The 13656-nt window shown below is 36.8% G+C and overlaps 1 protein-coding gene across 27 annotated transcripts in view; it reads right to left on the bottom strand.

Annotated features, from left to right (window-relative positions):
* Positions 1 to 975: 975 nt before the first annotated feature.
* The window catches only part of rims2a (regulating synaptic membrane exocytosis 2a), a 206480-nt gene continuing 193799 nt past the window's right edge, over positions 976 to 13656 (bottom strand). For 26 of the 27 annotated variants that reach the window (XM_052146263.1, XM_052146242.1, XM_052146264.1 and 23 more), the window contains 5 exons: positions 7280 to 7421; positions 6555 to 6667; positions 6291 to 6392; positions 6058 to 6197; positions 976 to 3508 (listed from right to left, as the gene is read on the bottom strand). In XM_052146263.1, coding sequence (XP_052002223.1) covers positions 3293 to 3508; positions 6058 to 6197; positions 6291 to 6392; positions 6555 to 6667; positions 7280 to 7421 — 713 coding nt within the window. In that variant the 3' untranslated portion in view covers positions 976 to 3292. Of the gene's footprint in view, positions 3509 to 6057; positions 6198 to 6290; positions 6393 to 6554; positions 6668 to 7279; positions 7422 to 11588; positions 12009 to 13656 lie in introns of those variants that run through there. The other variant, XM_052146261.1, reaches the window with a different exon arrangement.

Raw genomic sequence — 13656 nt, forward strand, 5'->3', positions numbered from 1 at the left:
TCTGCCTGCATCACCTTGGTCTAATGATGGACTGAATTCTTAAAATGGAATACATAGACTATAAATTAATTGCCAACAAAAGCCTTCATCAGCCAACTAACAAAGGACAATGCATCAGTGTGAACTTCTGCAGTTAATCCAGGATGAACCTCAAAGACATTTCTCATTAATCTTACAGTTCATACAACATCTTTGTTTAAACACTTGCCATTAACACTTAGTTTACTCGTTTTAAACCATGACTAGCTCTGCACATAAATAACTAATATGGGCATTATATATTTATGTTGTTTAGCCAGAGGGGAACTGGCCCCATCAGCATTTTTCTCCATTATCCAACATCTTATGGAATTTTGTGTTCCTTGCCACAGTCGCCTTCGGCTTGCACACTGGGGTTCTAAATACAATTTTATCCACAATTTGCTATCATATTTAATCAAGCTACACAATGATCACTAAGACTTTATAAATAATACAGTTTAATTTTCTGTTAATGCATGATTTTCTGTAAAGCTGCTTTGAAACGATGTATGTTGTGGAAAGCGGTATACTTATAAAAATGAATTGTTTTGACTTTACTATTAAAGAAAAGTCAATTTCAACACCGTAGATTTGTAGTCTGTGAGTTAAGGAAACTATAAATATTTACCTTACTGTGGGTGTCTATATTTTAATAATTTTTGGACAAATCTAAAAGCATCTCATTTAGAAAAAAACAAAAACGTATTATTTCTAGTCTTTCACTCATTTACCTACGGTGATATTTCCAGATGCCTGATTTAAAAAAATATATAAAAATTGTTATTAACGTTGACTTATCAAAATCCCATCATTGACCAGATTATATGTATATATTGGCTTTGACCACGGACTTTTGCTGCACTGAATAAATCGCTACCTTTATGATTCTGTGGCAACTGTGTTGTAAGTTAAGCCTAAATAATGTAAATATCAGGAAACAGACAACGTGACATTTTTTTAATTGGTTGCGAACACTCAATTTCCCAGTGTAATATCCATTTTTTATTTTTTAATTTGAAAAATAACTTACATAAATCTCTGTACTCAACCATACCTGACCAAGACATAGCCTTGGCATGAACCAAAAAAAGGGGAAAAAGAAGAAAGAAAATAATAATAAAGAGAAGGCATTTTAAAAAGAATAGAACATCCTTTTGACATCATATGAGACATTATTCCACTTCCGAAAGATCTGACTGTATACCTAGAGTTTGCTTAGAGATTTCCAAAATATATATTTTCTTTATCAGAATACATTTCGACAGATAACAGATGTACAGTACATGGAATTGATAGACAGACAGAAAGTCTGCTACAGAGGAGAAATTAAATAAAGTACGAAATAAATTTGAATAATCACTAAAAGTAGAATTTCTTAATTGGAAGAGGTATAAAGTCTCAATTTATATTTATTTCCATTCAGGCATTTAAACTATGAGTCATATACTTCTCAGATATAAGAAGCTCTTATTATTAATAAAAATAGAAAATAAAAAATAATTAGGTCTTGGCTTGTAAATAAACGAAAAAATATATTAAATGATTTCTACTTTCTCGAAAATCAAAGAAATAAAAACGGAAAGGTATATTGTGTGGCAATATCATCGTCCCATGTGCATCTCTCTACAAACAGCATCATGCTCGGAAAACTGCACAGCACAATACTGCAAAAGTCTGCGAGCTGTAGTCATCGCTGGTAAAAAGATCTTGTGAAATTTTGGGCTCTTTTGTCAGGAATACTGCAGCTCATGTTTCAGTAAAGATATAAAAATCCCTGGTCACATTTTCCCTTAAATTTTCAACAAAGCATGATTTTACAAGGTGGAATGTTCATTCAGAATTTTGCCCTTCGGGTCCATGTGCATTTTTCAGTAAATTCAATTCAGGGCAGGGGGTTGGGCAAAGGATCATCGTCGTTGACATGCACTGTACAAGAAATAGCATTTTTCTTTTTTCATCTTTATCAAAACATGCTACTGAGTTACTGTAAGATGTGCCCAAGCCATGTTGCCAAAAACCCTTTACAACATGCTTGCTAAACAGATGAACAATATACATACTAAAACTATAAGAGCTCTAAGAAATTAACACCCCTGAAAAACAAAACAAAACAAAGAATAGGAACAATATTGGTAGAAATCTGACAACGGAAGCAGTAAGTACAGAGTTAACCCTAGGACAAGTGAGAAGTCGAAAAACATGTACAATTTGCACATAATCTTTAGCTTCATAAGGCTTACTCCTTTACAATAATAAACCATAGACATTTATATATATTTTTAATCATTTTTCACTGTAAATAAACTAAGTTCTTCATTTATCTGCATGTCTGTAAAAAATACAGTAAAGAGACCAATGAATGGTCTGCAGGATACCAAAAAAAACAAGATTTGTTTTTCAAATCACACTGTCCCCATGAAAATCATGCACGTGTAATTAATAAAATAAAATTATAATTAAAATGGCTGATTAAGATTTTCTTTATCTTGTATAGTCTTTTTTCTTCTTCTTTTTTTTTTTTTGCAGTCTCAAGAAAATATTTTTTATTTATTTCCTCTTTTAGTCAGCTAAAGTTGTCCATGCGAAAAAATAAAATAAAAAATAAAATAAAATGTTTGTTTCATTCAGTATCAAGGGAAGTATATCAATTTGATCTTAAAAGTTCATCAAGATGATTTAAAACTACAGTGCATTGATCTAGCAGAATCATATTCTGGGGAGTGTGGTGCTAGATTATTAGAGCCGTTCACTTATTTCCCATGTTATATTTTAGGTTTAATGTGTACAATTCTGAGTCTGTTGGCATGGCTTGACCCAGGATATGGTAAGGAACACTGTTAGCCCATGTAGATACAAAAACAGTACATCAACATTTAAAATAAATGTGAATTCAATGGAAAACAAAAAGTCAAAGAGAATGTTTCCCCACTTCAAAAAGGGCTTCTTAGCAACTCGACTGGTTCTCAGTTCAAACTCTTCCTCCAATGGCTTCAAATAGGTTCAAAAAGCAGGAATTGTGAATTTCCTCAAGCTACGGAGCCCATTTCCAGCTTCCTTCACCCGTCTTGCCCCTACCCTTAGGGGGTGCTCTTTGCGCACAATGTGTGCAACATTTTTTACGAGCAAAAACAGGACTCCTTTTTTCACCCCTAAGAAACAAGCTCTGAACACACAACATCAAGCATGCAGTGTTATCGGGGAGATGGGACCTGTTGCAAATCTCAAACTCCTCCCAATGGTTGCTACAATAACGCTATATTTCAGGAAACTGCTACGAACGACCGAATGGCCCCGAACCGCTGTCAAGGGACGTCTGGGAAGTTCTTCTAGTCAAGGGGGCCAGGGATGCATCGACCAATGAAGAGGGAGGGAACAGCTTAAACCAGCCAATCACCATATTGGACAAGTCCAGATCATCTAAAAGTATCTGAGCGGCTCCCATGAAGGATTTGTGGTCCATACGTCCATAGTCTCCCCACACAATGATCTACAATAGGAAGAAAATACATTTCCCTCAATATAAATTCAAATTCATGAAAACAACAAGAACAACAAAAATGACTACAAACTGTGACAGACCAGGCAGATCAAACAGTATTTTCAGATTATTGCCATAAATCAAAAACTGATAGGTTGATTAACAAAATGGTATTTCCACCTATTGTCAGTTTCAAAATCTATCAACAGCCTTGTCAATGCATAGTGCACATTTTGTGGTTACAAACATTTTTATGAATTTTCCTTAAATGTTGTTTAAAATAAGTGTTCTTTGAAATTCAACAATTCTGGTTAATTACATTTTTGCTACTCAAAGTATCGTTTACTTTTTCCAAATTTGTTTTAACCAAATGCCACATTGAGAGTTGGTGAACAATTTGCAACAAAATTTTATTTAAATACACCGATCAGCCACAGAATGCTTTTCATCTTGCCACAGTTGTATATAGCGGTTATCCGAGTTACCATAGACTTTGTCAGTTATAAGCAGTCTGACCATTCTCTGTTGACCTCTCTCATCAACAAGACATTTCCATCCCATAACTGGCGCTCACTGGATGTTTTTTGTTTTTGGCACCATTCTGAGTAAATTCTAGAGATTGTTCTGGAGTGGTGGTGGCGTAGTGGGCTAAAGCACATAACTGTTAATCAGAAGGTTGCTGGTTCTATCACCACAGCCACCACCATTGTGTCCTTGAGCAAGGCACTTAACTCCAGATTTGGATAAAAGCCAAATGCATAAATGTAAATGTTGTGTGTGAAAATCCCAGGAGATCAACAGTTCCAGAAATACTCAAACCAGTCCATCTGACACCAATAATCATCCATGCGATTATCTAATCAGCCAATCATGTGGCAGCAGTGCAGTGCATAAAATCAAGCAGATATGGGTCAGGAGCTTCAGTTAATGTTCACATCAACCATAAGAATGGGGACATTTTTTTATCTCATTGATTTGAACCGTAGCATGATTGTTGGTGCCAGATGGGCTGGTTTGAGTATTTCTGTAACTGCTGATCTCTTGGGATTTTCAATCACAAGAGTCTCTAGAATTTACTCCGAATGGTGCCAGAAACAAAAAACATCAAGTGAGCGGCAGTTTGTGGATGGAAACGTCTTATTGATTAGATAGATCAACAAAGAATGGCCAGACTAGTTCGAACTGGGATACTCGGATAACCACTCTTTACAATTGTGGTGAGAAGAATGCTATTCTGAGATGCAGGCTGGTGCTGTTTTGGCGGCACGAGGGGGACCTACACAATATTAGGCAGGTTGTTTTAATGTTGTGGCTGATCGGAGTATACAAAGAGGCAATATTTGACAAAAGTTTTGTCATGGCAATCTTATTGTTGTTATTTATGTAACATTCAGATTAAAATAAAGTGTAGTGACATTTTTTTTATTTTGTTTTCATAGAAACCTACAGTAAAATAATTGTGTGAGATTCATGCTTAAAACAAGAAAAAACATTCGCCAATGGATTAAAAAACCCAAATAGTTTTCCCTTAGAATGAAGTTTTGATTTCTTACACCCATGGCAAATTTGAGTTTTTTCTTATTTTAAGCATACGCCCCACCACAAGGCTTAATATATTATATAATTTTGCTTTTCAAGTAAATGTATCTTGTTTTAAGTATATTTTGATATTTTTATCAAGAGTAATTGTTTTATTTGCAATTAACTTTTTGAATATAAGTAATGATTCCTATAAAACAATTCACACCAGGAGCAGACATTTACATGCTGATAAAGCAAGTCTTTTTTGGTGTCCCTTTTTTTCATTTGATCATTTGTTTTAACAGTTATTATTGTGTGCATTTCACAGTGACTTTTAACAAATATGTATAGCACAAATACATACACTATATGCATGGAAGTGGCATATAATCAGTATTGTTAGTAATTGATAACATGTTTTAATCGATAATATTATTTTTTACACTTAATTTTTTCTAATCACGCCTCGGACTGTGTATATTTGATAATACCGCCAGTATACTTGTCCAGCATGTGAACTGAATAAGTTTGAAAACTGCCTTGAATGTTTTATTTCTCTCGTCATCGCTACTCCAGCTTGAATAGAAATACATTTTCTTTTGTCAATCTGCTGGCTAGAGAACTCGTTTGTTATCTTTCGTATTGCAGTTTCATGGTTATTTCGCAAACTTGCCATTCTCATCCATGATGGGCGAAGGGCAAACCAGCTGAAAGATGCTTTGCACCATTTAAGAACTGGAGTAAAATTGCTTAGTGATAAGTGACACCTATTGTAAAGGTGTGAATGTTTTAACGGCAATCATTCACTTCACTATTAATGTGAAAAGGCCTTTTGGATATGATTACTTTAGCATCTCGTTGCCTCTGGTGTGCAAAGGCCTTAAGAAAATTGTTTTTGCAGGGTGTTAAAAACATGCACGTATGAGACAGTAACACCTTCATTTGTACACTTCTTTTGTAATATCATTAAATTGCATTATATCGGATATTGGCATCTGCCATTAAAAACCCCATATTGGAAACCACCAGAATTCTACCTGTAAAACCTTTCCTCCTGGGCTCTCTTCAAATGACAGCTGCTGCTGGTACAATGGGTCCAGTGTTTTTCGTGCTACTTTTGTTTTCTTTTTGGCTATGCAGGCACCATTGTCCAGTAGATACACCTTCACGTAGGGGGCTGGAGAAGAAGAGTAAGCAGATGGAGTTCAAACATAAGTCATGATTTTTCTAGTGTCTGAGAATCAACATCAAATCCAGTAACTGTACTAACCTGGCAGTGCCTTAGAACCGGGTTTTCCCACAAGGCCTCTGGCTCTGATGACCTCCACCTCCAGTGCTCCTTTCTTCTCCACCATCCCGATCTGAATGTCACCTAAAAATTCAAACAACAAGGATATATAAGCAACAGAGGTGGACTTTTACTGTAATAACTTGGATGTGTGGCATTCCAAGTTGAGTGCTGCTGGAGCCACTGGAGCTCTTGACACAAGTGTCAAGCAAGCGGAAGGAGACAAGCGTTATAGTCGGTTCTCACCCATTGGGGGTGTGGCTAACGTCTGTCTTCCAACAAGCTGGGCGGGGCCAAGTCCATCCAGGAAATCGCTGAACTGACTCTCAGAAGAGAGTCGTACACCAGGGAAGATGAGGCTGAGAAGGAGAAAATGTTGAATAGATAAATTCTACATCCAAAAACATACTTTTATCTTTGCAGATGCAAGTCCTTGGCCAATACATTGTTAAAGTGCTTTCTTGGGTTACTGTGGCAGTAACATACCTCAGTACTCAAGGGGGCGATACTGTTACCTTCAAAAGTATGTGCCATTAAACTGGAGGTGTTATTATTCATGTAAGTTGCTTTAAATATACTGACAATAACTTACTGAAAAAAAGCGGACAGTTCTCACTATAGCGCCCCTTATGTCAATGTTGAAAATGCAATGCAAACATGCGTTGTGTTATGAAAAGCAGTCTGAAACATTTTGGAACGTAACTGCGTGTATTTTAATGTTTATTCCTGAACAATGCATCGCCCCATAGACGTCTATTTTACAAACTGAGGGACAAGTTTAAATGATTTTCTGTGATAATCGACAGCATGCCACAGATTATTGGCCTATTTTTCCCAGAACTTTGTCAGATTACTGAAGTAAAATGGGTTGCCATTTCATGTTGTCTTTTGCAGCTATAATAAATAGGTAGGAAATGTCATGTTTGTCAGAATGGCTGTGTATGCATAGTGTGCACGTGTGTGTTACTCACTTCCCCTCTGAGCTGTAGCTATTCATGCTGCCGTCGTTTGATTCACGGCTGGCCTGCCGCGTCATTCGGCTACGCATTTCTACAGCCAGACCTGTTTCTGTGCTCCTCTGAACCGTGCTGCGCAACTTCTTTCCTCCAGCTTCTACAGAGGGAGACAGCAATTTTGTCAATAAGGATATTAAGCAATGTTCACTCTAAGCTGTGCACTTCTGATGTTGCTCATGTTGACAGAAAAAAAAATATGTGTTGAAAAAGCAAGAGACTTCTTGAACCAGAATTCAACATCGGCATCAAAATTCAACTGTCAAGTTCAGGTTTTCAAAGGTTGTGAGGAAATGTGTGCCATTGATTAAAAGAATAGTTCACCAAAAAGTTTTAATTCTCATAATTTTCTCACCCTCATGCCATCCCAGACGTGTTTGACTTTCTTCTGCAGAACACAAACAAAGTTTTTTAGAATAATTTTCCAGCTCTGCAGGTCCTAACAATGCAAGTGATTGGGTACCTACATTTTGAAACTCCAAAAAGCACATAAAGACAACAGAAAAGTAATCCATATCTACAGATGTGCTATGACAAATATTTAAGTTATTAAGTCAAATATTTAAGTCTCCAATTTCACATTCTTCTTTTGTTTTTGGTGATTTGCCTTCTTCATGCATTTTGCCCCCTACTGGGCAAGGAGGAGAATTTGTAGTAAAAAATACTTAAATGTTGATTTACCCCACACCTATCACACCTATCACTTCTGAAGATATGGATTTAACCAGTGGAGTCGTATGGATTATTTCTATGATGCCTTTGTGTTTTGGACCTTCAAAATGTTGGTACCCATTCACTTGCATTGTATGGACCTACAGAGCTGAGATAATCTTCAAAAAATCTTTGTGTTCAGCAGGACAAAGAATGTTAAACACATCTGGGATGGCATGAGGGTGAGTAAATGATGAGAGATTTGTAATTTTGGGTTAAACTTTCCCTATCTAGAAGATGAAAATAGGGATGGGCAGTATTGATTAATCCGATATTGATACTGGACCCGATAAATATTGATATTACAGGTTTTGACTCAACTTGTGGATTTAACTTGAAAACTATTTTTGTTTCATTAGATTAAGTGAAAAAAAAATAATCTTGCAAAAAATAATAATAATAATAATAATAATAATTTTCTTACTGTTTTCTCAAAACAAGAAAAATGTATTTGAGAGATAAAAATTACATAAGATATTTTGTCTTGTTTTCAGAGAAATCTAACAAAAAATTACAATTTTTAAGCTCAAAACAAGAAAGAAAAACTATCTTCCAATGGGGTCAGAGTAAAAAACTTGCTGAGGAAATGCTGAAAAACACAAAAAGTCTCAGATAGCGCTCAGTCACTGTGCTAAATTGTTATACATTTATTTAAATGACAAACTGTTAAAAGATTAAACATATTCTGTTGTTAGTAATTGTAAAAAATAAATAAATCATTTGATCATTTGCAGTATAAAAATATCTCATATATATATGACTTTTAATTAAAATGGTAAATGGCAAATATTTTGCATTTTGTCCTCAGAAATCACAAACACACACAGAAAAAAAAAATCTATTTAATAGAGAATAGATAACTCTATTCTCCAGAACTCCATATGGAGACACGTTTGTTAAATATTCCTCGCACTTAGCCACAAAGAACAAAACAGGAACAAAATCACTATGTGCCATCTTCACATTTATGTAAGATGCCTGTATGTGATGCTGTGAGTGACAATGACCTGTTTGCTATTTTTGCCACAAATATGCAAGAAACAGCTCTTTCTCCCTCTCTTCCATGGCACAATGTGCCCACTCAGAACAGGAGTGCAAAAAATTTATTAGACACGGTGTGTTTTTTCAGTTTCTGGCCTACAGACATGCCACAGTGTCTGTTCCATGAGACTCGGAGTGATTTGACGTGAGGCGTTACGCGGGTGCATTGAACCAGACAACAGCGTGACACGACACGTGTCAAAATCCGCTGAGCTGAAACAATTCACAACCGTGCTAAAGACAGAAGCAGTACATTCACTGTATGCTCAAACAGATGTCATTTTTTCAAAGTTAAAACACTTTTTTTAATTTTTGTTAAATGTGCAGAGGCTTTTTTTTTTTTTTTTAAGATATACACTACACAAAGTTTTAGAACTATGGTTGTGTTCCAAAACCAAGTATGCTGCCAATCTAGACAGTATTTTAAGGCATCATAGGACAGTTGAGTCAAATTTTGCAGGCATCTTACACATTGGGAGCACTATTTGTGTGATGTGCAGAGTAGCTGCGTGTGCAGAACGTTCCAAATCAGTCACTTACAAGGTTCACATTTCAGTCAGTAGTAAGGCACCTTACTAGATTTTGGAACAGAGCCTATATCTAGAGGTAAAGATAATGAGGAAGGTAAAGTAAGAGTTATTGAGAATGCAGTGCCCATTAACTATAAACGGGAGAGAGAGAGAGAAAGAGAGAAAGCTGCAGAAAGCACACATGTTTTGCATTACAGTTGCTGAGGTGAAACCATTCAGTTCCTGCTCAGACACACAAACCGACAGAAACTGTGATTTCCTTTTTATTCAATGAAACCCACCTCTGCCTTCAGCCTTGAGTCGTAGCTGCACACAAAAGAATGACGAAGGTATTGGCGGATGTGACTGCCCTTTTCTGAACTGACAGCAGAGTTGCATATAATAATCAAGAGCGCATTAGTGTCATTGTGTTGTTAAACAATGTTCAGCGCAAGTATATAAACAAGATGACCCTATGTAATGATGACACACACTGCTGTCATACACAGGGGCTTAAATCCTCGCTTAATGAGCACCCAACCATTTCTATAGTGGCTTTCGATAGCTCTGTTAAATGCAATTGGCTAAAGAAAGTTAATAGGACGTGCTGCCTTTGGCTCTCCCAAAACCTGTCAAAAACCTGTATGGGTCATATTTCAGCATAAAATCATCATGAATGAAGAAAGAAATTATAAGCCTTTTTTTAGGACCAATAATATTGTTTGGCATCGTGACACTACTTTCATAAATATTAAACACATTAACCCCCCAACACAGACACACACACAAATTCAAAAACAAAAATTAACAATAATAATAATACAAATAAAATTATGTTATATTATATTATTAATAATTTATTTTTAATATATTTATTATTAAACATTATTTTATATATTATTTAAATTGTGAAGTATTTGCATATTATGTTAGTATTTGTTGTACTGCCATTAAGCGGGTTAAGAAAAATATTGTAATGTATTGCAATACAATACAGTACTTTCCAATTTATGTTGTGTAGGAATATCTTTATAAAAATGTAAAATGTTTTATAAAAATATATGTATAACTGTAATGATAAGCATTACAACAAAACTCAAAAATTAAATGTATACATACATTATATTAATGAGAATTTGTTTGTTTTGCATGAGAATTTAGGGGGAAAATACATAATGTTCATGGAAATAAAATTATGGTCTAAAAAATGTATCCTAAAAAGGCTTCATTTTCTTTATGATTATTAGATTAGACTATTAAATGGATTGAGGAGATCAACCAAAATCCAAAAGAAATTTGATCTGTAAGATATTTTTGGTCACATGATATTTCCTATGATATTAAACTCCAAAGGCAAATGGTCTGCACTTATATAGCGCCTTTTAAACTTAGCGGTATTCAAAACGCTTTACACTGCGTCTCATTCACCCATTCACACACCAATGTTGGCAGAGCTGCCATGCAAGGCACTAGCCTGCCATTGGGAGCAACTTGGGGTTCAGTGTCTTGCCCAAGGACACTTCGGCATGAGGAATAGTTTGGGCCAGGAATCGAACCACCAACCCTGCTATTAGTGGCTGACACGCTCTACCGTCTGAGCCACAGCCGCCCGCTAAAGGAAGAGAAAGTAAACTGACAGCGTCTTCAAGGTCACAACACATGTTCATTCTTAGGTCCCACCAAACCATGTATCAAAACAATGCACTGCTAATCAGTACATTTTAATGTATGCACATAAATGACAGAAAAGAGAGTGCATTGTTATTGACTACACCATTTTAATTTATTCACGCACTAATAGAACTGAGATGAAATAAGCAAATAAAAAGCATGGGTGAGCTCTATTACAACAAATATTTGGCAAAATTATACAGCTAAACCCTTTAAAGTGAGCCAGACAGCATCTCTAATACATTACATACAGAACATGTCAACTTCTAGAGCTCCTAAATGAAAACTGACAGGTAATTTCTCAGTCTACGCAGGATGCATTCCTCTCTCCTTACCTCCATCTTCCTCATCGAAAGAATTCATGCAGGGAAAGTATACAGCCAGAGCTTCAAAAGAGGCCGACAGACTCATGCGGCTCTGTGAGCGCTGCATGCGCCCGCTGCTGCTGCCTGCACCCGTGCCTGCATTGGAGGTGGCATCTTGGCTTTGCCTGCCCATGTTTGATGCCAATCTCAGAGGCTATATGAAGAAGCCTGGTGGAGCCGCAAGGATACTGTGATGTTGAGACTGTGGATGCTGAGCTGAGATCACAGAGCCAAAGAACATCACTTATCTGCAGAGCAGACAGGACGCAAACTCTCTTCAGATGGTTTAGAAGACGGTTTGTTTTGGGATTTGTCTACTCTGTGTGGTTTAGAATGCTCTGGGTTGAGTAGTCTCCCTGTATTATGCAGCAGCATTCGCCTGGCGCAATGAAGCTGTCTGCTCTCCTCAAGCTCTCTCTTTTCTAACACATTCACTCACACAGGAGGAGGGGAATGGGAGGCGGAGCCCAGCCCCCTTTCTTGCAACCCCACTCAGCCAATCAGATCCCACGGTGTGGCTCAGTGTTTCAGATGCTCCTTTACATGCATGAGCTTTACCCAGAGATATTGCAAATGTGTGTTTGTTTGTGTGAGAGGCCATTAGGAACCTGAGCATCTCCTGCTCTGACTGTCCACATGCTAGTCAACCACAGTTCACGTGCAATAAACACACACAAGCACACCGTGCTAATTAAACGTAGATCTTTTAGCTCACATCAACCTCTTTCCTCACTATCTGCCTATGTAAATATTTACCACAGATGTCCGGCTATCCATGAAAAACATTCCAGCATAGTGTATTACAAATATTTGCATAGTCATAACATACAGATAGCAGCCATTTAAGCCATTTTCAACTGCCACTTTAGACATCAATACAAGTTTAAATGAGAAACAAGGCATTGTGTATCTACTGACAGCTAAAAAAAAACTATATTTTACTTTCACAGAAGAAATCTGCAATACCAGGCTGTTGTGGATGGTTGGGATGGCATTGTTTTGTGGTTGCTAGAGTGCTCCTATGATCTCAAATTGTTTTTCAAAGTATAAATGTAATGGAGAATATTTTGGAAATACTCTTTTTTTCAGTGGGGGAAAACCCAGGGTCCCTCCCTCAAAACAAGTCTATTGTATTTTTTCCCCCAGTTTTATCATCTGTCAGATGAAAATTGTAAGTCTGGTTGCTTTAAAATTAACATGCTAGTGTGTGCCAGGGCCATTTGTGTTCCTGCTGTCACTTCTGGGGATTCATCGTGCCTCCTTGGGGCTTCCTCTGTGACAACGGCCAAGTACTTCTGGTCCGCTGATTAGCCTTGGGTCAAAGAAGGCCAATTGGGGATTGAGGCAGGGTCAGTGTCAAAGGCAGAGTTTAGCTAGATACACATGCTACGTTCCATTGAAGTCAGATGTTGGTTATTCCAACTTGATATCTCCGATTTCCAAAAATAAAGGCATTCCATTGCCAGATGCTCAGAAGATGACGTTAAAACCTACAAAACTGCAATGCTCCTGATAGCTAAGCAGGGGCTTCAACTGTCTCCAGAGATGTCTCCTAGCAACCCAATTGATAAACAGTGCTAGCATTTGTGCTACAGGTGTACAATCATCAAAAGAGAGTTTAATTTACCGTGTTTTGCACACCTGTCTATGCAAACGTTTGTTACATTTTTTTTTATATCTTGTAATATAGGAACTTTTTGAACTCATTGATCGATATCATTTAATAAATGTGAATGTTTAACACTAACATTGTACATCTCTCTGGGTGCCGGTAAATTTGAATGACGTCACGCACCTGGATCTTGGTGGAAAATAATATGGACACAGAACAAATATGTTAAGACACAAGATGGACAAAGTGGTGCCCATAGGAACAACTTTCCATGGTTCGACATCATGGACGGTGTTGGGACATCATTCTGCTGTTAGTGGAGAGACAACTCAGGATACCGTGGTAACAGTAAATTATCTTGCTAGCAAGAAAATTCTCTAACTTTAATATAAACTTGATATTCTAGATAAATAGATAGCATGTGTT

Source organism: Xyrauchen texanus, chromosome 17 (assembly GCF_025860055.1).
Source record: "Xyrauchen texanus isolate HMW12.3.18 chromosome 17, RBS_HiC_50CHRs, whole genome shotgun sequence".
Taxonomy (NCBI): Eukaryota; Metazoa; Chordata; class Actinopteri; order Cypriniformes; family Catostomidae; genus Xyrauchen; species Xyrauchen texanus.